The 24741-nt window shown below is 41.3% G+C and overlaps 1 protein-coding gene across 5 annotated transcripts in view; it reads right to left on the reverse strand.

Annotated features, from left to right (window-relative positions):
* LRRFIP2 (LRR binding FLII interacting protein 2) overlaps nt 1-20225 on the reverse strand; it is a 71342-nt gene extending 51117 nt beyond the window's left edge. Inside the window, exons 1-4 of one of the 5 annotated variants that reach the window (XM_083379350.1) lie at nt 19578-20225; nt 6063-6196; nt 3821-3907; nt 1321-1371 (exon numbers count right to left, since the gene is read on the reverse strand). In XM_083379350.1, coding sequence (XP_083235476.1) covers nt 1321-1371; nt 3821-3907; nt 6063-6152 — 228 coding nt within the window. In that variant the 5' untranslated portion in view covers nt 6153-6196; nt 19578-20225. The remainder of the gene's footprint in view (nt 1-1320; nt 1372-3820; nt 3908-6062; nt 6197-19577) is intronic. The other 4 variants (XM_083379351.1, XM_083379352.1, XM_083379353.1 and 1 more) reach the window with 4 other exon arrangements.
* Between the last annotated feature and the right edge of the window lie 4516 nt (nt 20226-24741).

A 24741-nucleotide genomic window follows, 5' to 3' on the forward strand; every position in this document is an offset into this window, starting at 1 on the left:
CCTTCCAAGGTAGGTAAAATGAGGACCCAGATTGTTGGGGGCAATAAGCTGACTTTGTAATAATGCTGCTTGGGGGGGGGGGGTGAAAGCCCTAATAAACAGGCATATACACAGAATAAAGGCTATTGCTAAGCACATTGATTTGTGCTTTAAATTGTAAGCCACCCTGAGTCTTCGGAGAAGGGCAGGATATAAATGGGATTTTTTAAAAAAAAAGACCAAATGGGAGATCCGCTCCAGATTTTCCAGCCAGCCCGCCCAGTTCCTGAGTCAATTGTGTCCTTAAAGCTAAGCCGCTGCTCTGGCTGCTGCCTTCCCCACCTGCCTTTCAAGTTGGGATATACTACAGCTGCTCTTCAACTTTAGAAGGAAAGATGCCCAGACCTCAGCCTGTAAAAAATCACAGACTGCAGCTTCTTGTCCAATTGGTCCCACTTTCCCTACGCAGACTAAATGGGAGATCCGCTCCAGGTTTTCCAGCCAGCCCTGTCCCTAAATTTTCAGCACCCGGCGTATAAGACGACCCCTGACTTTTGAGAAGATTTTCATGGGTTAAAAAGTAGTCTTATACACCGGAAACTACGGTAATTAAAGATAACAATATAAACATGAAAATAAATGATGATAAAATACATTTACCATTAAAATTCAGAGTGAAATTATGAAGGATATAGATGACATAACTACTTATAGTTATATATGACTTTCTGGTAAAGAATCACATTGATTCAATTATTAGGCCACATTAAAAAAAGTCTTTACTTTGGGCCATTTGACATTCTGTCTTTATATCACAGCTTTTCACATCTTAGAAGGCTCTATTAACATACAAAATAATTTAACTTGCATATAATACTGGGAAATTGTTGTAATCTTCCAAATGAGTCTCTAAATAAAGAATAGCCACAGAAAATCAGGCTTATTTTGTCTTAGGTTTACACAAGAAAGATGTGTGGTAATGTAAGTCACTTCCTTTTGGCCTCCATTTATCCCTTACTAAGACGATATATACAATTTTGTACTTGATCCAACAACTCTAAATAATAGTTTTGGCAATGCATTTCTCTGGTATATGCGCTTAAAATTCTAAAATTTAAACAGGAGATTAGGCAAATTATGATGACTCTTTTATATTCAGATTTGTATTAATCTGCATGTTTATGTATTTCTCATGTAAATAAATTTATGAATTTTAAATGTTTTCACCAAGACACATTATTTTTAATGAAATTTTATATACTAAAATATTAGGAAATAAACACCGCAATCAGATTAGTTTGCTAAGACAAAAGCACCACAAAACACGCAATCCTGGCCTACCATCCACTTCTGAATATGTCCCCATTTTCTATCATAAGAACGCTGAGAAAGCTATAAAAATGTAGAAAATTTTATTTTAAAAGGGTAATACTTTAGTAACAATAGATGTCATCTTTCATAATTCTGCATACAAAATACAGGTTATTTTGCAATACTGTCTGGAATTTCCCTAGCAATTTAAAGATTATTTAAATGCAATACTGCAAGGACAAAATAAGCTATAACTGATCAGAACTTCCAATACCAATACATTAGTAATAATGAAACCATTGTTAAAACTACCACAAATCCTCATATATTATCCCATATTCTGAATACTTATTGCACAAATAGAATAAATTATTTTTACAATACAGAAATGTTATTCTAAATCAGGTGTTCCCAACCAGGGGTGCTCGCACCTCCTGGGGTGTTAAGACGATATTCCAGGGGGTGTGAAAACTTGGGTTTTCAAAATTATAGTATATATGCATAATTTGTTGACGTTATTTAGAACTTTTGTAAGAGGTGCGAGAATATATCAGAAATGTTCTAGGGGTGCAGGGTATAGAAAAGGTTGGGAACCACTGTTCTAAATTAGACACATCAAACTCATATTTGGATGGTTTTGCCATTGCCAGCAATGGGGCGGGCACAGCTTCCAGATGACGCGTCCGGCTCACGGGCCAGCAGTTTGACACCCCTGTTCTAAATCATGAGAGACAACCCATACTCTGCATGATCCCCAGTAGCTTCTTGCACAGACTGTCTTTGCTTCTCTTGATTTCTCTAGCACAAAGAGTTTCCTTCCATGGTATTGCAATCTTATGGCTGTTATAGCAACTTAGAATTATTGTAGTACAAACTCTTTGTCCTCTTCTATCACGCAGTGGGGATGCCATGTATATGTGTATTCACAAACAGATACACAGGCACTCATCTACTAGTATATATGGCATCCTACATAACATATATACTGAAAACACTGCACACCTCTGCTACAGAGTAACATATTCAATATACTATATCTATACAGATAGTTCTTGAGATACAACTGCTCACTTAATGGCCATTTGAAATTATAACATGGCCCCTAAAAGCTACATATGACCTTGTTTTGAAGTTACGGCTCCTGCAGCACCTCCATAATCGTTCACCCTTATTTCTGACTACAAGGATGCTACAGCACCCTCCCACCTCTCTCCCCTCCCATCCAACTTCACTGGGACCCCACAGTGCTTGGGCCTGCTCTCCATGCCTCCTAAAAACAGCTGCCATTTTCAGCATGCCAACAATTCCTTGCAAAAATGGCAGCTGCTTTCATAGCTTTCTGACCTGATCAGCTGGCTGTCAGGAGAGTGCAGACCTCTCCTAGTTCTTGCTAGATTTTGAAAAAGCCAGCTTCCCCCATGTAAAAGTGGCAGCTTCAGGAGGAACTTCCCAAACCCTCTTTCTGGCTTACACCCTTAATAGACACACACATACCCGTTTTCAATAAAAAAAAACAGGAAAAGAAGTTGGGGGAACTTGTTATTCTTTATCTCCTACCCCCATTAGGTGCTTAAACTAAACTCTCCACTATTCCCCTCCGATTTCTATCCTTTTAATCACCCCATTTGCTAAATTTACTGCATGCCTGGAACAGGGTGACAAAATCTGTAAGTTACTTACCTTGGTGAGTGACTGCCAGGCTGAAGAGTAGAAGAAAGGAAGGAAGGAAGCAAAGAAAATCTTTCTGCAGCTTGTTTGCATTAAGGAGCTGAAGAAAAAGTTCAGCTCAAAGACTTCAGCCAGTTATAGCACAAAACATGCTACAAATGGCCAGTCACGGCAGAACCTAGATCTTGCAAAATCTTTTGCTGCTTGTCTAACTCCCTTTAGAGAAATCCTAGCTAGGTGCTAAAGCAAGTCAGAAAAGCAGCAAAAAGCTTGGAAACCTTCTTTGGAAACCTTTTTGCTGCTTGTAGGACTCCTTTTGGGACCCAGCTCCTGCTACAGCTGGCTGTTTGCAGTCTCCCAATCGCCAGATGAGCAGGACATAGGCCCAGTCCAAAAGTGTGGTTCATCAGCCATGCACAGAGGCTTGTTTAGAAGTCTCTCTGGCACTGGAACTTGATGTTGGACCCCAATCTAGTTGGGGTCTTTCCCCCACTTACCTGTTTTAGGGTATGCAAAGCTTTTTGCTGCTTGTCTGCCTCCTACATAGACCCAGCTGGGTGATAGGCTTCCCAGGGCCTCCTGCAGTCATGAGACATGCCATATTCTGTTCAATAATCCATGTGTGTTTGTTTAACAAGCCATCAGGGAGATTAGGCGATGGGATTGTCAAGTGAGGCTATCTCACTTAATGATCATCCCCATTTGCGAGGGCAGGCTCCATTATAGCCAAAGGTTGAAGAATATCTCTAGTAATAACATTTTCTTTTAAATGCTTTCTACATTGCTTTACAAAAAAGGAAGGCTATTATTTGTGTGCTCTAATAAATTTAAGATAGTAAAAAAAAATTCTGATGGTACATACCTCTTTTTGTTGGCGTTCCAATTCCCTCATGCGTATATCCCTTGCTTCTGCTCGGGCTGCGCGTTTGGCCGCAAGGCGTGCCTCTGCCTGTTATATTGAAAATACTTAGATGTAATTAAAAAATCCAACATCACCAATATGCAGTACAAAATAGTTAGGAATCAACTTTTCCACAACTATTTTAGGATTGTAGGAAAAAAGTTAATATTAAAAGGGAGGAAGACAAGAAGGAATGAAAAATCTGTACACTTACAATAACAATACAAAATAAATATCTAATTTTCAATAGGCTTAGGTTTTGTGGTAAAGATAGATGATGGTAACATTAACTGTTACGAAACTGACACCATATTGTATATACTGTATGCTGATGACACCCAACTCTATATTTCCACCCTTGGTGATCCAAGTGATGCTATGGCTGCCCTTTCACAGTGCCTGGAGGTTGTAGGGGCCTGGATGAGGGACAACAGGCTTCAATTGAACTTTGGTAAGACCAAATGGCTTTGAATACATAGGGCTCCAAGATGTGGGACTTTGTCATCTTTGACTCTGGGTGGGGTGGCACTGCCCCAGAAAGACCCAGTATGCAACTTGGGGGGTTCTTCTAGACTCATGACTCTTGTTCGAAAAACAGGTGACAATTATGGCTAGGAGACCCTTTGCACAACTTCATGTTGTGTGCCAGTTATGGCCTTTCCTGGATCAGGATTCCCGGCACTCAGTTATTCAGTCCCTAGTCATCTCATGACTGGACTACTGTAATGCACTCTACATGGAATTACCCTTGAAGAGCAATCGGATGCTACAGCTGGTGCAGAATGTAGCAATATGGGTAATTTTGGATCTCCCAAGAATGGTCCCTATAACACCACTGCTCCGTGAGCTGCATTGGTTACCATCTGCTTCTAGGTGTAATTCAAGGGGTTGGTGATCACCTTCAGAGCACTTCATAGTATGGCTCCAGGTTACTTGAGGGTCATCTCACCCCACTGGGATTGACCCATACCACTTATGCCGGCAGAGGAAGCATGCTGTGGGTCCTGTCAGCCCGATTATTCCGGCTTTGTGGGTACAGGAGGAGGGCCTTCTCTGCTGTTGCTCTTGCCCTCTGGAACATCTTGCACCCCGATGTAAGATTGCCCCCAACCCTATCTTTTCATAAGGGCTTAAAGACATGGGTTTGCCAATCAACTTGGGGGGGGGAGAACAGTGGGGGAACAGTGCAACTGAGGTGGTTGATTAATAACAGATCCCACCTCCACCCATTCCACTCCCCCCAATGTGTCTTTGGTTTAACATTTGTTCTTAACTTCTTATGTTTTAGCTTAGATCAGGGGTCGGCAACCTAAAAAAGAAAAAGAGCCACTGGGAACCGGTTCCATCACAAATTAAAAAAAGAGGGAGCCGCGTGCGTGTGTCCATGCACGCGCATGCGCAAAAAGGTTTTTTGCGCATGCGCGGACGCACGCGGCTGCCATTTTTTTAAAAATGAGATGGAACCGGTTCCCGGTTGCCCGATGGCGACGGCCCGTCTGCAAAGCTGCCACTTTCGGCAGCTTTGCAGACGGGCCGTGGCAGCTTCCTCAAAGAGCGGCGCCCCTGCCCATTCCGAGAGGTGCGCGCGCACCTCTCCGAACGACCGGAGTTGCGCGCGCACCTCCCCAAACCTTTGGGGAGGTGCGCGCGTACCTCCGTGCGAAGGGGCAGCGGCGCCGCTCTTTGCCGACCTGTGGCTTAGATGAATACGCCCAGGGTTACCCTATGGTAAGATGGGCAGCCAATAAATTTTATAAATAAATATACTAATAATTAAATAATAAATAAACAAAGTAAGAAACAAAGAAGTGTTTTACATTTCTTTGCATAACACGTGTCTCATATTTAGTTGCTCATACACACACACACACACACACACACACACACACACACACACGGACCAATTATTCCACTAACAAGCCATGAGGTCTTTCTCTGTTTAACTCTAACTAGTAGATATCATGACTCACACAATACCCACTTTAAACTTTGCACTAGATGGGCAGTCTGCAGTCACATCATTAGGAGAGCAAGAATTTCTATGTTTGAATTACTTAGCATGCCAAAAAGGTTACAGTATGTTTTCTGAATATACTGTTGCGTAAGTTCCAACTTAATTCAAATAAGAATAATTACCTATATTGCAATAACATACCGATTCCCACATTATACTTGTCACTTAGGTTTGAACAAATTTACCAACCTCTCTAGCAATATGACCTAGGGCTTCATCTTCTGCAGAAAATCTGTCCTTCATTGGAGTTCTTTTCCTTCCTGAGCCAGGAGTCCCCATGCTTATATATCTCACAGTATTGCTTTAAATCCAAGAGCTTAAATCTGAAACAAAGAAAAAGTATCAAGTTATTACTTTTATGATATACGGGTGCCTATAGCTTGAAAACAATTTTTCAACAATTTCTTGAGGTTGTTCATAATGGTGAATAGTATTTCATAATTTATTTTCAAAACTAAATACACATTTTAGAAGACACACATTTATTTTGCAAAATTTGTTTTCTAAACAATCTAAACATTTTGTATACCATGCAGTTTAACAGAATTATCCCATGCATTTCAATTATTTTAGTAAAACTATGTTCTGAATTTTGCCTTATCAACTGTTCCTACCTTTTTTAAAAAAATCCTTTTATTTTTAAGCTTTTATGCAGTAACGTTTATATTCCCTTAAATTTTATTGACAGTATTTATTTTAGGTCAACAAGCCAATGCCTCTAATATTTATCCACAATTACATCTAAACATTTTATTAAATGTATGAAATAATTGATATAGGAATTAAAATGAATTACCAACATAATTTCACTATCATTTTAAGACAAAAATCTAAAGAGAAACTATTCTTCTGTAATATGCTTATGTAATCAATACATACCACTTATTCCCTTTATGATGGTCAAAATTAGCAGCAAGAAATAATACAGGTAAGTATTAACTTATAACGGATTGTTTAGCAACCATGCAAAATTACAGTGGACTCACTAAAAGCTACTTACAACCAGTCCCAAAGTTATAAGGATTGTAGTACCTGTGATCATTTTTCTTTACACCTGACTATAGGAATGCTGCAGTGCCCCCACCTATCTTCCCCCTTAATCTCTTTATCAGCTCCCTGCCGGCCTTCGACTGGCTTCCCACCTTACCAGGCCCCACACTCTTCTCCTCACCCTGCGTCACTCATCACACAACAACCTTTCAAAGATTTTCAGAGCTTCGGTTAGGGAAGAAGAACAGGCTGCTTAATTGTTGGGCTGTGTGGTGTAATCCCAGAAGGGGCTGCCATTTTCCAAGCATCCATACTGAATTGCAATCACTCCTGGGATCATGCCACATGGCCCAACAATGGAATGATTTGCTTTGCTTCCCTAATACAAGCTCGGTATTCTGCTTTCAAATTTTATACTTTTTATATGTGATACTAAACTCAAACATCAATCTCTAAAAACCTCTATGCTGAATGGTTATATGAGAATATTTACTGCAAATTAGAAAAGTTATAGTGAATTGGTGATTGCCTTGTAAATTTAAACTATTTCTTCTTCCTCTTGTTTTTCCCACATTAAAATGGATACTTTGACCAGACCTTCATGGCTGCTCTATCATTCAAAGTTAATTTTTTCACCTTACTAAAAAGCCTACTCATTATGGGAATTTATGATTGATATTTTCTTTAAATTACAAGGCATGTTTCCATTCACAAAGGATACTAATGATAATTTCAAAATGAATTTTAAGTTTCATTCTCGAAGAAATTTAGAGAGATGTTTACAAATGGGCATATTTAAATTACACAATTTATCAAATTACCTAAGACATTTGAGACAAATCTCTATGATTTAAAAGTCTTTCTAAGTCAAAATGATTGTAAAGTACATGCCTAAAAATAGTACTACCAATCTAACTTGGCACAATCCACTTGCAGTTTGTGTTTTTTCATGAAACGGTTGTTGACTTGCAACTCAATCTAAGTTACCATCCGTACTAAAAGCATATATACTACTTCTTACTTTTTAACACCATCTAAATAAAAAAATGAAATCCCATTTTCATGTGTTTTGAGGAAATGTTGGACAGTTGAATAAGCATAACAGAAGCTGTCTGAGAATTTATAGTTCCTTCTTGAATTTCATTAAGAAACAGAAAACACAACTGAACTGAGTCTATCTATTCTATACCACAGTAAATGAATGCCAAAACCACATCAAAAGAAGAACAGCAATATGAACATCATTTCTGAAACATATTAACATCTATTTAAAGTACTATATTGTTTCCACAAACAATCTGCATGTAAAGGGAGAAGGTGAAATGGAAATGCCTGTTGATATTGATGCTGCAAAACATGAAAATCCTGGAGAAGAGCCTGAAGTTCTTTAGTTGTCTGGAAAGGACTATTTGCAAGCTTGAAATAAGATAAGTCCTCAACAGTATATCTATGCAAAGCGATTGAGAGATGAGCTTCACAAAGCAGATTACAGAAGATGAAGCCCCACTTTTCAAAGCACTGAAATAGTATATTCTTTGCCAGGCTTGTGTGTGGCTGTTCAAAACATTCACACACAGATGTTTCCCAAGAGACCACCAAGAAGTGGTGCATGCATGCATAAACTTTGCAAATAAATAATTCTTTAAAGCTTTGAAGAGAAATACTTCATATATCATCTCTTTTAAAAGTTTTCCATTTAAGGAAAAGTGATTTAATTCTCTTTTTCCTGTTTTCTCCATCCAGTTTTGTTTCCTACTTTCTTTTTTCTTTCAATGCAGATACTTTTTCCATTATTCATCTCATTTTTATTATTTTTTTATATTTCTGCTCAAAAGAAACAATGTATTTGTGAGTCTAGCGTGTTTCAGTGTATAAGAATGCTTCATATTTGCAAATGAACAGCAATTTTATAAATGGGACATCTTATCCTATTAACATTTCAATTTGTACTTATTAATTCATTAATATTTATTTTTAGTCCTAGCTCCATCTTCTTTCAGAATGTTGACCATGGCAGACATGATTTGCAAACATCATACATATACAATATTGATACTGTACACACATACAAGCATGTACCAATTTATGTACTGGAGATCTTTAGAATAGTTTCATTCAGAATTTGAAACATTAAATTGCCAACATAAAAACAATTGGCACTGCATAGATTATTGTCAGTGCCTATTTTTTTTCCCCTTGAGCTTTATTTTTGAGATCTTCTTAAATTCAGAGGCATCTTTTTTTGAGGCAAGTCTCTTGTTTCTACACCATTGTGCTCAATTCTGCTACACTGGATGATTCAGCATCAGTGCAATGATATAGTAATTCATTTTACGATCAATAAATATTCTTAGCATTTATTTCATTACATGAATGAGCAGAGGAAAGGCATTCATTCCAAAATGGAAAATTTTAAAAATGAAGAGCTAAACAACTATCATGCAATGAAAAGATTATTTGAAGTTAAAAACTATGAATAAATTCTGCAAATTTTTGCACTTCTAAGTTTAACCATTCAAACACTGAAACAAGATAAACTGCGTCAGTACTCTTAAGATCAGGAACTGAAAATCATTATTTGCAGAAAAAGTGGATATAAAAAGTATACAAATCCAAATTTCTTCCAGGTTCATTCACTTCTAAATACAGTTTATAAATCAGTAAAACAAATTATTTCCATCTGAAAGATCCTCTGTGAGAAACCTTTGGACTCCCATCCCATGGGGAAGAGATTACAGTTTTATAATTAAATAAATTTTAAAATTATAAATAAATAGCCGTAGAATATCATTTAGAATCTCATGTATTTCTATCTGCTTTATGCCTGTGCCAAAATAGAATATATCAAATGATTAAAGTGCCCACTTGAAATTTACTATAAATAAAAAGGGGATATCTTTTTTCCCTAAAGTACAAATAGTTTTTAACAACCACAAAAACAGTTATTTACATTTTATATGTACATTTTATATGTACAAATTGTTACCATATAGGCTGGTGTTACTTAATCATGGTTCTAGCTTGGTTTTAGTTTCTCATAGTTCTAATTTCTGGCCCAACACTTTAATCACTAAAGTGCCTTGCACTTGCATGTAATTTTGCCTTTCAGTTACTTCTGACTTGCAGCATCCAACTGACAATCAATCAGTAGGTTTCCCATTTCTTCCCCCCTGCCCCAAAAAGCAGTAAGATCTGGACCTTGATGCAGATGCTTAAGGGTAAAAGTGAAAAAGTTCAAGATACCAGAATCATTATTGTAGAACCCCAGAGTTGGTAAAGTTAAAACTTCACTTGCATTTTTTTTTCATTTTGAAGGGGGGTAAGGAGCAAAATTAGTGCTTCAAGCTGCACAAAGTCTTAAGGCATGTTGTCTCACTCATTATATTTTCTAAGACTTGACCTTGGTCCTAGCTACATTTAGAGTATACCTTCAAAACAGTGTACAAAACCTGTGGTGGGCCTTGAGTTTATGGAAGAACCACATTTATAATTAGAATAGGTTTTTTTTACAAAACATGCATTTACTCTTCTCTGCCATTTTCATTGCAGATACTTTGTTGCTGAATATAGTATGTGTTTATGTGATTATGACCTTTAATTGCTTAAATGATCTGGGAACAAGATACCTTAAAGATCATCAATATAACCAAGACTATTATACTGGATCCCCTGTAATGGAACAATGTTCATTGCTTCCCATCATAAAATGAGAAAAGCTGGTGGAAACAAGTGAGAAAACCTTTTCTGTAAGATTATCACATTCCTTCCTTAAATCTATTCTCTTATGTTTTCTACCACCAAGTTAATACGCTTTTACTTAACCCAGGGATTTGATTTGATAGCATTTAATTTGAAAAAAAAAGAGTATTTTCAGACCTCTCAAGTATAGTGGGGTAAAGAACAGGTCAAGGCCTCCTGGGCATGGCAGGTTTCCATGTGCCAGTGAGCTCTATAATATGCGCGGGACCTCTCAGGGCCTCCCAAAGCTGAGGCATCCCTGTGTTCCTTACCACAGATTCCATCCACTTAGACCACAGGTCTGCAACCCGCGGCTCCGGAGCCGCATGCAGCTCTTTCAGCCATCTCCTGCGGCTCCCAGTCCTCTGCCATGTGCAGTCCGAAAAAAAAGTGTGACTAAAAAAGTTCAACCAATCAATTCAAACTTCTCATGGGAAAAAAACACCTTGCGAAGCTTGAATTGATTGGTTGAAGTTCTTTGGTTTGTGGGACTTCCCACAAGCTGTTTGTGGGACTGCCCACAAACCTATTTTCTTCCTCGGAATGCACATGGCGGCAGCAGAGGAAGAGACAGGAGGACTGCTGGAAAGATGAGTGGGTCGGTCAGATGGGGCGTGCCGGGGAGGGGGAGTTGTGTGTGTGTGTGTGTGTGTGTGTGTGTGTCTTCTTCCTTTGGGCCAAAGACGGAGAGCACAGAGGCTACCACGCCGGCCTGGACCACCTCCAGCATCTCTCAGCAAGTGCACTAGGCCACCCCAACAGCAGAAGCCATCGCCAGAACTATTGCTCAGCCCTTGGGGCCCACTGCTGCAATTTCTGTGGGGGAGGCGGAGGCTGACGGAGATGCGGCAGACCTCCAGCATCTCTCTTGCCGCCACCTCCACCGCTACTGTCAGCTTCCGCTACGGCCGAACCCAGGCAGCCTCCTCCACCCACAGCAGTGGCATCCGGAGGTTTTCCGGTTTCATCGGAACAAGCAGCAAGTGGAAAATTTAGCAGTAGCAGCACCACCAGGAGCGGTTTCAATCGGCCCCTTCATTGCCAAGAGTCCCCATAGAAGTCAATGGAGGCGCTGCAGCTGGCCTTTTGAGTGAATGAGAGCGAGAGAGAAGCTTTTCCAAACAAAACGTGAGTGAATGAGAGCAGAGGGGGCAGGGTAGGTGCATATCTTGCCTTGGCTCCACTCTTCAGTCAAACCCTGTTCTGCACATGCACGCATGTACGGGCATGCGCACACATTTTTTGCGGCTCCCAGTTTTTCCTTTTGTGAGGGAACTGGTTCCTAGTGGCTCTTTCATAGTTTCAGGTTGTTGACCCCTGACTTAGACCCATGAGACTGCTTACCACAACTGGGAATCCTGTGATTGTGGTCACTGAGCAAAGTGGTCACATGACATCTCATTTAATGACTGCTTTGCTCAACAACCAAGACTCCAGCCCCAATGGTAGTCACAGGTTAAGGACTATCTCCAAATTAAAATTACAACCTGTAAATTAAAGTTAACTAAAATTTATAATTGTAAATTAAAATTAGTAAAATTTTGTGGATGTCAACACTGCTTTTATTTGGTCCTCTGATCTGACACACTTATAATTTCTTACTTCATATTATTGCTTAGTTTGGCTTTAGTACTTTATATAATCAGCATTCTTATATTTCCCCCATGCTGACTCTCCCTTAACTGTTGCCAAACTTGGATATATCAAAAGTTTGGAAGCCATTTTGTTTGATGATCTATAAAGACAATAAGGAGTAATTTTAAATAAATCCAAAATAAATAACATAAAAATCAATAAATCTAATTATATTGCATACTCAGGACCTATAAAACCAATGCATGATGAAATAAAATACATTTAAAAGTCTTGAAAAATACTAGGAGAAAAATGCCAAAGGAACCTTGGAGATGAACTACTTTTCAAATGTAGAGAGGGGAATTACAAATGATTACAAAGAATTTAAAAGTCTGCTTGTCTTGAATTTGCCAATTCATGAGATGGGGATGAGATTCCTTAACAGGCCTGTGGGAACGGACAGTTTTTGGCCTCCCAACTTTCAGCTTTCCCAAACGTTTCTTATCGGCCTCTACGTGAATTACAGTGATGAGCACACTCTCCTGGTTCGCACAGGATGGCATGTGGGAGGTTTGGGAAAACGCTATGATAGAGCTTTCACATATACCTTTTAGTATCTTGTTTTTGTAATGATCTCATAGGCACCTGAGTAGTTCTCACTACGTATCCAATTATCACTATGTATCCTATTTTTTGAGATTGATGGAGTTTATGTAATGTTGTATTTGGTATTCAGAAAAAAGGAGGTGAATAAAAGTTCAGCGGGCAGTTGCTCAGGGTTTTTTTTAGAGAGACGAGGCTGCCTGGCTGGTTCAGAGCATCTCTATCGACCCGGGTCTGAATTCTTTTCCCTACAAGGCCGATTTAAATTACCCTAGCAGATGAGCAGAGAAAATTGTACCAAAATGTAGATATATCCTGGTGCTCTGCTCTGTCAACTTTGTTAACCTTAGGGCCTTTGAGCCCAACAAACTCACAAACATTTTAAAGAAAGATGGCAATTACAGTCAGGGGAAAAATGATTTGATCCCCTGCTGATTTTGTACATTTGCCCACTGACAAAGAAATGATCAATCTATAATTTTAATGGTAGGTTTATTTTAACCGTGATTGACAATAACAACAAAAATCCAGAAAAACACATTTCAAAAAAGTTATAAATTGATTTGCATTTTAATGAGTGAAATAAGTATTTGACCCGTTCGCAAAACATGACTTAGTACTTGGTGACAAAACCCTTCTTGACAATCACAGAGGTCAGACATTTCTTGTAGTTGGCCACCAGGTTTGCACACATCTCAGGAGGGATTTTGTCCCACTCCTCCTTGCACATCCTCTCCAAGTCATTAAGGTTTAGCTCCCTCCACAGATTTTCTATGGGATTAAGGTCTGGAGACTGGCTAGGCCACTCCAGGACCTTAATGTGCTTCTTCTTGAGTCACTCCTTTGGTGCCTTGGCCGTGTATTTTGGGTCATTGCCATGCTGGAGTACCCATCCATGACCCATTTTCAATACCCTGGCTAAGGGAAGGAGGTTGTCTCCCAAGATTTGATGGTACCTGGCCCCATCCATCATTCCTTTGATGTGGTGAAGTTGTACTGTCCCCTTAGCAGAAAAACACCTCCAAAGCATAATGTTTCTACCTCCATGTTTGATGGTGGGGATGTGTTCTTGGGGTTATAGGCAGCATTCCTCCTCCTCCAAACATTGTTGGAGTTGATGTCAAAGAGCTCGATTTTAGTCTCATCTGACCATGACATTTTCACCCAGTTCTACTCTGAATCATTCAGATGTTCATTGGCAAACTTCAGATGGGCCTCTACAAGTGCTTTCTTGAGCAGGGGGACCTTGTGGGTGCTGCAGGATTTCAGTCCTTCATGGTATAGTGTGTTACCAATTGTTTTCTTAGTGACTATGATCCCAGCTGCCTTGAGATCATTGACAAAATCCTCCTGTGTAGTTCTGGGCTGATTCCTCACCGTTCTCATGATCATTGAAACTCCACGAGGTGAGATCTTGCATGGAGCCCCGGACCGAGGGAGATTGACAGTTATTTTATGTTTCTTCCATTTGCAATGAATTGCACCAACTGTTGCAACCTTCTCACCAAGCTGCTTGGTGATAGTCTTATAGCCCATTCCAGCCTTATGTAGGTCTACAATCTTGTCCCTGACATCCTTGGACAGCTCTTTGGTCTTGGCCATGGTGGACAGTTTGGAATCTAATTGATTGCCTCTGTGGACAGGTGTCTTTTATAAAGATAACAAGCTGAGAACAGCAGAAGAAAGCTTATAACTGAAATGGGAAGGAAACAAGTATTCTGCATTTCAAAAAAAATATTAATCTCCATTTGTCCCAGTTATATATATATATTTGTTCATATCATTTTTCCAGTATCAGTCCAACCTTCTGGGAAATAAATAAATAAATCTGACTACTGTATTCTGGAATTCAAAGAGAAAAGAACTAAACCAAAAACAGACCTGAAAAGTAATAAGCTCATTTTTTTCCAGAAATTCATTACATTAAAGGTAAAGGTAAAGGTTCCCCCGCACGCACATGCATGCTAGTTGGTCCGACTCTAGGGGGCGGTGCTCATCTCTGTTTCAAAGCCGAAGAGCCAGCGCTTGTCCGAGGACATCTCCGTGGTCATGTGGCCGGCATGACTAGACGCCAAAGGCGCACGGAACGCTGTTACCTTCCCACCGTAGTGGTCCCTATTTTTCTACTTGCATTTTTACGTGCTTTTGAACTGCTAGGTTGGCAGAAGCTGGGACGAGTAACAGGCGCTCACTCTGCTACGCGGTACTCGGGATTCGACCCGCCAAACTGCCGACCTTCCGATCGACAAGTTAAGCGTCCTAACCCACTGAGCCACCGCGTCATTACATTACATCATACCAATATCACCAAAAATGATAATCTAATTAACTTGAAATAACTATTAATCCACTACTCAACTTTATTAATTTATATAACTGTTCATTTTTCTGCATGCATATTTACAGAGTTTTTATATTTGTTTTCTTGGCGTTTATTTTTATTTCTAGGACAATTAACTATTTCTTGTGCAAAGAAAAGCAGGTACTATAAAGGAGAAAATCCCTGCCCTTTTTAAAAAATCATGACTGAGAATGCAACTAGAAGTTTAAGACAACAAAAGAATAACTTTCCATGAAATACTCTAATGGAGTATTTAAACAATTTGTAAAGAGGTAGATAACGTATTAAGTTGAATTGACAAGACTAGACGTCAATAACATTCTTTTACCTGTTGTACTGCAATCCTAAGTGTGTTTAAAATAATTTTTCACTGGATTGGATTCAAATTGGACAGAGCATTTATAACTTCTTGAATGGCTATCATGAAAGAAGTAAACTAGGCCAGAGAACCTGTTTACTACAGAGGGAAGAGAACATTTATATGGACCTTTTAAACTAAAAAAGCATTATAGGAATAATACTAAATACCAGAATGTCCCAAAATCTTCTCCATACTAATTGTGTGTGCAGATAATTTGCCAACGACCCTCTTTAAAGTGAACTATCTCCTTCTAGGGAAGAAAGAGGTCTACCCAAAGGGGCGCCCTGAGGAATTTACTGATTTACTGGAAAACAAAATCGCTCAATTACATTTACAATTAGATGCCGGTGTGCCAGTGGAGGTACTTGGAGCAGGTTCTTGCCCAATTATCTGGGAATAGCACAGGATTTAAACATATATACTGCTCCACAGTGCTTTACAGCAGTCTCTCTTAAGTTTACAATGTTAGCATATTGCCCCCAACAATCTGGATCCTCATTTTTACCTACCTAAGAAGGATAGGAGGCTGAGTCAGCCTTAAGCCAATTAAGATAGAACTCCTGGAAGTAGGAAAAGTTAGTCTGTAATACTGCATTCTAACCACTGTTCTACCATGAGAATGTTTAATTTGGTTGCTTGTGATGAAATGGACAGGATCCTAGGGAATCTGAGTGCCAGCACTTGTATTTTAGATCGATGACCCTCCTGGTTTGTCAAAGTTTCCCAGGTGGCAACATGCAGGTGGGTTCTGGTGGTGATTAATGCTTCCTTATGGGAGGGCTTTGTGCTCCAGCATTTTAGGAATCTGTTGTCTGCCCTTTTCTTAAGATGCCATCACTATATTCCACCCTATTGGGTAAAATTTTCAACCTGTTTCCAATCTTCCCTTGGAGAGGATTATTGAGAAGATGATTTTGTGGCAGCAGAAGTTCCAGGATAAAATGGATTGTCTAGACCATTTCCGATGAAGGTTCAGGCATGGATATGGAATGGAAACACTATTGGTTGCCCTTTTTAATGATTTTTGGCAGGAGCAGGATAGCGGTAATGCATTCAATCTTGCTTTACTTGCTCTCTCAGTAGCCTTCAATACCATCGACCTGGAGCAGCTTCAGGAGTTGGGAGTGAGGGCTCTGTGTTGTTCTGATTTACTTCTTTCCTCTATGGATACTCTGTCAGTGTTGATAGAGAGCAAGAGGTCTAGCCCTTGTCTCCTGCTTTGCGGGGTCCTGCAGTGTTCAGTACTCTCTCTGCTTCCATGTAACATCTCCACGAAGCTACTGAGATCATCCACCACCATGGACGGAGATATCATCAATATGCTGATGATGCCCAGCATCTTGGCCCACAATGAGTTCAGCAATGCCGTGGCCTTTCTCTCGCAGTGTTGGAGGGTGTTAAGGGCTGGATAGAGAGCAGTGGGATGAAACTGAACCCCGGCAAGGTTGAGAAGCTTTGGGTTTGGGGTTCTATGATCCATGGAGAATGGCCATCTCTGGTCTTGGATGGGCTGGCACTGCCCCAGACACAGTGTGTGATTTGAAGTTTCTCCTGGATTCACAACTCCTGCTTGAGGAGCAAGTGGCAGATGTAGCCAGGAGAGACTATGTGCAATTATGGGTTGTGCCCTAGTTAAGCCCTTTCCTGAATCAACAATCCCTACTCATAGTCACTCATGCCCTAGTCACCTCCTGACTTGATTATTGCAACACGCACCATGAAAACATTCAGAAGCTCCAAATAGTTCAAAATGGCTTGCATGGTTTTGTGCAGACTCGATGTGCACGTCATTCTTCTACAAGAGCTGTGATTTGCTTCAAAGTGAAATTCAAGGTGCTGATTTAAAGCCCAACATAGCTTGAGACCAGATTATCTAAAGGACTGTCTCTTCTGGTTACATCCACCCAACCCAGGTATTAGTAAGGAGGCAGGGAAAATTTGTGGGCTTCCTCTTCTAAGCACGTACATTTGGTGAAAAAAGGCTTCTCAGTGGTGGCTCCCTCCCTTTGCAACACCATCCCTACAGAAATTAAACTGCCTCCCACTTTAACACTCTTTTGCAAGGCCCTGAAGACCTGGTTTTGCCAACAGGCCTGGGGATGGAATCCACCAAGTGGCTTGTTTGATTGCTTTTTGTCATCAGGGGAATGGGGAGTTATTTTTTCTTCCCTTTTCATATTGGGTTATTTTTGTAAGCAACCTAGAGTCACTGAAATAGCAATAATATACTATTTCAGGTGTGTGGCACCTTTGGTTTTGTATCTGATACTAAAACACATTCTCCCCCCAAAGTAGCCTACAGCGGAATCAACAATTAAACCACTGTTTTCTAGAGGACAATAACTAAGGAGAAAAAATTGGTTAAAATGTATCCCGTTTTATAGTTGCTATAGTTTGACTAGTATTATTTGATGAAGGAGCATATACATTTTATTCATTAAATAAATATCTGCATTTCAGTTATTTGTGGAATAACTGTATATTGTATGCATTCTTGGAACTCAAATCATGTAGCTGACGTGATTTGTTTACTTTAACATAGGTAGTCCCCGACTTATGACTATAACTGAGGCGAAAATATCTATTCCTAACAGACATTTGTTAAGTGAGTTTTGTCCCATTTTATGATCTTTCATGTCACTGTTAAGTGAATCACTACAGCTGTTAAGTTAGTAACATGGTTGTCATGTGACTTTGGCTTCCCTGTTGACTTTGCTTATCAGAAGGTTGCAAACGTTGATCATAGGAACCCAGGGCACTGTAACTGTCATAAACATGAGTCAGTTGCCAAGTGAATTTCGATCATGCGACCATAGGGATGCCATAATGTTCATAAGTGTGAAAAATGGTCATAAGTCACTTTTTCAAGTGTTTTTGTAACTTGGAACTGTCACTAAACGAACTTTTAAATTGAGAACTACTTGTACTCATCCACAAAAACTTAAGGCAAGAAACGAGGAAGCTGTGGCAATTTCAGAGATTGATGAAATAAAACTCCTAGCCTCCTTGACCATACTAGCTAAGAGTTTACCATCAAAAATATCTGTCAGTATTTTCCGAATTTCACAGGTTGCCTACATACAACTCATGCTAGTTTCTGTCTCCATTTTAAGAGCATCAAAACAGTACTACAGTAGTTTGCTTAACTCATATTTGATTCCTGAAGAAGTCAATAACTAATTTCCCACACTGATTTTAAGAGAATTTTAAATCAACTTAATCTTAATTCAGCACATTGAAATTAACAGATTAAGAATGCAACTGCTGCTCTCAATTTGAAATAGGCATGGAAAGGAATATCACTAAAAAGTCATTATTGAAACATAACCTTCTGCCCACTTAAACGCTATGTGTATTTAAATGCATGTCTAAAGCATAATATTTAGATCATACTTGGGCAGCAATCTATTTTTTGCCTATGAAACTCTTTAAAGTACTATGCATCACTTAGAATAGTGTATTTGTAAGAGATAATTACCATTTGAATGTAAGCTTCTTGCTCACAAACAAGCATTAACAAATATTCTTGATTTAACTACCTATTAAGCTATCCATCAGTACAGGAAATAACCCGAATTTTCATCTTTTACTAAAAGAACAATAGAAGGGCCAGTTTCTTTCCCCAACCAGGGAAAGTTCAAGCAGGCTAGTTTTCTTTTTTTTTCCTCCGACTCATCCTCAAACCATACTTCCCAAGAAAGACCCTTTGAAGCACCCCTGAATCCCAGGCAACATCTTGTCACAGACATTGAATGTAGGTTGACTTTCCCATAGTGAACTTAACCGTGGTTTACTTATACGCTAATATGGGGATTTGAGATTTACTGGAGGTTTTACTCCCTATGTTACCATCAAGTACCACAACAGTCATCTCTCAAAATGAGCAATAATATTCAGGGAGTCGTGATAAGTACGGGCACATAAACGTCCCATATAGGGCCGGAGCTTCCTGCACTCCGGCCTACCCCTTCCGACAAGTCCTGAGACATCAGAAACCCTTTCCCCGCCTACTATCCGCCCCAGAGAGGTGAAGGGTCCCCGCCCATCCTTCTGGCAGGAGAGGCCGCCAGCTTCCCTCCCCGATTCCGCTTCTCACCCAGCGCCAGCGGCTCTGAGTTTTCTTGCCCGAGATCAGCTCCGTCCGAACGAAGACTAGGGACGCCGAGCAAGCTGGTTAGGGCGGAGCCACGAAGGATCCTCGGCGCAGCAAGGACGAGGGAGCGCCGGGCTCTCCTTGGACTCAGCTGCTTCTGGAAAAGGAAAAGGAAGCCGGCTTCACGGGTTTGTCCCTCGCAGGACGTCGCCTTTCTGCCTAGGATATAACAGGCTCCAAATCGACCGCGCGCTTTCCACGAGCGCGAGGCGCGTGAAACTTTCCGTGGAGCCCGTGTCGCCGCCTACTCCCCTTTTGTTTCCCGGCGTCGCTCCTCAGGCCAGCCCTGCCAGCGAGCGCCCGCAGTGTCACCAACGAGCTTCAGCAGCTGCAGCGGGGTGAAGAAAAAAAAAAAAATCTTCAACGTCGCGCATGCGCACCTTCTCTCCTGGAGGCGGGCCCATAAAAGGAAAACGCATGCGCAAGATTGACAACCCGAGGCGAGCTTGCTTTCTTTGTTTGGGGTGTTGCTGCAGGCTGCGCATCTTAAATTTCTCTCGTTCGCTGGGTCAGCAAAACCTATGGAAGTCGTTATATGTGTCCTGCGGCTGTCATTAAGTGTCAGACCCCTCCTGTTGCTGCTTACAGACCATAGTGACATCGTCGGTAATTTACGCAAATGAAGAAAGGAAATTTACAGTCGTACAGGCGGTTCAGAGAAGGTCTGAAATAAAATATGTTCACAAAAATAAAATCTAAATCCTTTATTTTTATGGAAGATATCATAAAAACCATAAGGACACAAAGCAAATATTTACCACAGAGTTATTTTCCATCCACCGAATTCGTTTTTTTTAAAAAGGAAATTAAAAACAGGTCACAAAGTCTCTTCAACGTGAATCATGAAATTAGAGATTCTGAGATTTTTTAATATTATAACACCATATAAGATTAATCCTATAAATTGGTCATCATTTTGATACTAAATCCACAACAAAACACTACCGACACTACAGAGAACATATTTTGCTTTCTACTGACCCAATCAGATACTGCTTTTGTGATTTCAGGAAAGGTGTTTCATCCATAAAATTATAGACTGGCTGCCTATACAGGTCAGTAATCCTCTGCCCCTCCCAGGCAAATGTTTGTCCAATCTTTGAAAACCTTCAGAAATGGAGCATCCACAAATTCAGAGAGACTATTTTACTGCTTAATAGCTTTCAAGGTCAATCCTCATTTCAGGCTTGGGTGTATTTCTATAGGGCTTCAAGATACTTGTATCTTCCAGAATGTGGAGAATGAATCCACATCAGATTCCCTTAGGCAGCCCTTCGATAAATAGTAAAGGTAAAGGTTCCCCCGCACATGCATGTTAGTCGTTTCCAACTCTAGGGGCCGGTGCTCATCTCCGTTTCAAAGCCAAAGAGCCAGCGCTTGTCCAAGGACGTCTCTGTGGTCATGTGGCCGGCATGACTAGACGCCAAAGACACACGGAACGCTGTTACCTTCCCACCATAGTGGTCCCTATTTTTCTACTTGCATTTTTACGTGCTTTCGAACTGCTAGGTTGGCAGAAGCTGGGACGAGTAACAGGCGCTCACTCTGTTACGCGGCACTCGGGATTCGACCCGCCAAACTGCCGACCTTCTGATCGACAAGCTCAGCATCCTAACCCACTGAGCCACCGCGTCCCTTCGATAAATGGAAGACTGCTAATATGGGTCCTCTTAGCTGTCCCTTCTTTAGGCTAATATATGCTATTGTGTAGTGCACAGGTCGGCAACCTGCGGCTCCGGAGCCGCATGCGGCTCTTTGAGCCGTCTCTTGCGGCTCCCAGCCGCCCGGTGCGCGCGCACCTCTTCCAACGGGCAGTGGTGCGCGCGCACCTCTCCAAATGGAGAGTGGCACCGCCCATTTGGAGAGGTGCACGCGCACCTCCCCGAATGGGCGGAGGTGCGCGCGCACCTCCCCAAACCTTTGGAGAGGTGCGCGCGTACCTCCGCGCGAATGGGCAGCGGTGCCGCTCTTTCAGGAAGCCCGCCGTGGCCCGTCTGTGAAGCTGCCGAAAGCGGCAGCTTAGCAGACGGGCCGCGGCAGCTTCCGCAAAGAGCGGCGCCCCTGCCCATTCCGAGAGGTGCGTGCGCACCTCTCCGAACGACCGGAGGTGCGCGTGCACCTCCCCAAACCTTTGGGGAGGTGCGCGCGTACCTCCGCGCGAACGGGCAGCGGTGCCGCTCTTTCAGGAAGCCCGCCGCGGCCCGTCTGTGAAGCTGCCGAAAGCGGCAGCTTAGCAGACGGGCCCGCGGCAGCTTCCGCAAAGAGCGGCGCCCCTGCCCATTCCGAGAGGTGCGTGCGCACCTCTCCGAACGACCGGAGGTGCGCGCGCACCTCCCCAAACCTTTGGGGAGGTGCGCGCGTACCTCCGCGCGAACGGGCAGCGGGCCGCTCTTTCAGGAAGCTGCCGCTTTCGGCAGCTTCCTGAAAGAGCGGCGCCGCTGCCCCTTCGCTTTCGGCAGCTTCCTGAAAGAGCGGCGCCGCTGCCCCTTCGCACGGAGGTGCGCGTGCAACTCCGGTCGTTCGGAGAGGTGCGCGCGCACCTCTCGGAATGGGCAGGGGCGCCGCTCTTTGCGGAAGCTGCCGCAGCCCATTTGCTAAGCTGCCGCTTTCGGCAGCTTCACAGACGGGCCGCGGCGGGCTTCCTGAAAGAGCGGCACCGCTGCCCATTCGCGCGGAGGTACGCGCGCACCTCCGGTCGTTCGGAGAGGTGCGCGCGCACCTCTCGGAATGGGCAGGGGCGCCGCTCTTTGCGGAAGCTGCCACGGCCCGTCTGCAAAGCTGCCGAAAGCGGCAGCTTTGCAGACGGGCCGTCGCCATCGGGCAACCGGGAACCGGTTCCATCTCATTTTTTAAAAAATGGCAGCCGCGTGCGTCCGCGCATGCGCAAAAAACCTTTTTGCGCATGCGCGTGCATGGACACACGCACGCGGCTCCCTCTTTTTTTAATTTGTGATGGAACCGGTTCCCAGTGGCTCTTTTTCTTTTTTAGGTTGCCGACCCCTGGTGTAGTGGGTCCGACGCAAGAGAGACGCCAGCCGGTGTGTGAGTTCAGCTCTTTATTGGAAGGGGAAGTGAACTGAGGAATGAGGGCTACCTGGCCTCCTTATATACCTGGCCAGGTAAGCTAACAGCCAATGGGGTTGGCCCTAGGTTTCCCGCCGAAACTGTCCAGGCCAACGCCCCCTGAGGGCTGTTGCTATGCAGATGCCTGCATACATAACATGCAATTTTAAAAAACTGATCTTCATAGACATTAGCCTCCAAGCTCCTCACCATCTTTACTACTCTTCTCTACACTCTTCCCAATTCCTAAGCATCTTTCTTGTACTCTAGACAATTTTACAGCTGCTCAATAGGAATATTATACCCCATGACCTTCAAGTTATACCACTATAAATCAAGTTTGCATTGGCTCTTTGACAGTTGCAGCACAATGCCAGGTCACACTTAATCTGAAGATCCCAGGTCTTCATACTTCCAGACAGGCAATATCTGGCTTGGCAGTAGTACTATCTTATATCTATGCATCTGTTTTTTCCTGTTTAAATGAAGAATCTTACTTTTCTCACCAATGAAGAGCCATTTTATTGGATGGGACCAACTATTCAAATCCATTAATATCTTTTCAAACTTTGAGTTTGTGTTCCAAGATGTTAGCAATCTTCCCAGCCATGTATCCTCTGCATATTTCATGAGCATATGTTCTATCGTCTTCTTTAAGAATTTATAATAAATGTTGAGGACTGTGGGCAGGATAGACCCTTTAGATGTCCCTGCACATAGATACATTAAGGAACACAATCTTTGTATAGTTCAACAACTATAAATCAATCTTGCAATGGGGCCATCCCTTGTTGTATTTTATCAAGAAGGAGAGTATATAGTCTACTTTATAAAATATATTACTAATGTAGACTATATTCCCAGCAGTCCTTTGGATCAATAAAAATTTTCTGGCATGGCCTATTTTTAACAATTAATGATGGCTTCTACCAAGACCTTGTTCTTTGCAAGCTGACTGTTTGATCATCTTTGCTAGGATTTTTCCTAGATACTGATTGGTCTATGGTTTCCTAGATCTACTATTTTTAAAGTTGAAAAGACTGGTTCTCCAAATTAAGGCATCACCATCATTCTCACTATACTTGAACACATTATGTAAAGGAGAAACTCCTTTCACAAGAGGTTTCATTCTGAAATTTTCACTTTTAAAATCCCATTTAGGTAGCACTAAAAATACTGAAGATTTTCACTTTTAAAATCCCATTTAGGTAGCACTAAAAATACTGAAGAAAATATCCTGTTTCATCATTGATGAATAATTCAGAAGTATATCACGGTCAATGAAAGTGAAAACTGTTGAAAAATTCAGAAGCATTGAGAAGATATTTCCTATCTTCTCTAGGAAAAAAGGAAAACACAAACAAAATATTCAAACATAAATCAGCAGAAACCAAGCCAATAAAAGGCATCATTTAACTAACATTTAATTGCCAGTAATCTATTTAAGCTAGTGAACAGGATGTAAACATATCCTGCCAATTCAGTGACAGAGTCTTCTATTCAATTCTCTGAAAGCAAATCAAGAACTATGAATACAGAATTACCCTGCTAAATTCCAGAAAACCTAGAACAGATTGACATAAATTGCCAAATCATATCACTTACTCATTTGTACCAGAAAGTCTGAATAATTTTAAAAAAAAACACAGCAGAGGGGAATTGGGTCACTGCTCTATTTATAGAAGCCTATCTATGTTTGAAAGAGTGGTCTTATCATTAAACTATTTGGCCAAAGAATTACCTTCTAAGAACTGAAATCTCCAACACCGAAGACTGATATATATACCAGACTTCTTTAGTATAGTGCTCTCCATGTATTACAATTGATGCTATTGCAGTATTGATTGGATATGGTGAGAATTGAAATTCAACACATCCAGAAAGAGTAAAACCAATAAAATAGCCTTGCTGGTTGAAGCCAAGCATGCATTACTTATGTTAGTAGTTTGTTTTTCAGTGTGGCCAGCCAGATATTTCTGGAGTCAATATTTGAAATATATTTCAACTATTTGAGAGCCAGTATTATGTACCAGTCACGATGTCA

Source organism: Vipera ursinii, assembly GCF_947247035.1.
Source record: "Vipera ursinii genome assembly, chromosome: Z".
Lineage (NCBI taxonomy): Eukaryota > Metazoa > Chordata > Lepidosauria > Squamata > Viperidae > Vipera > Vipera ursinii.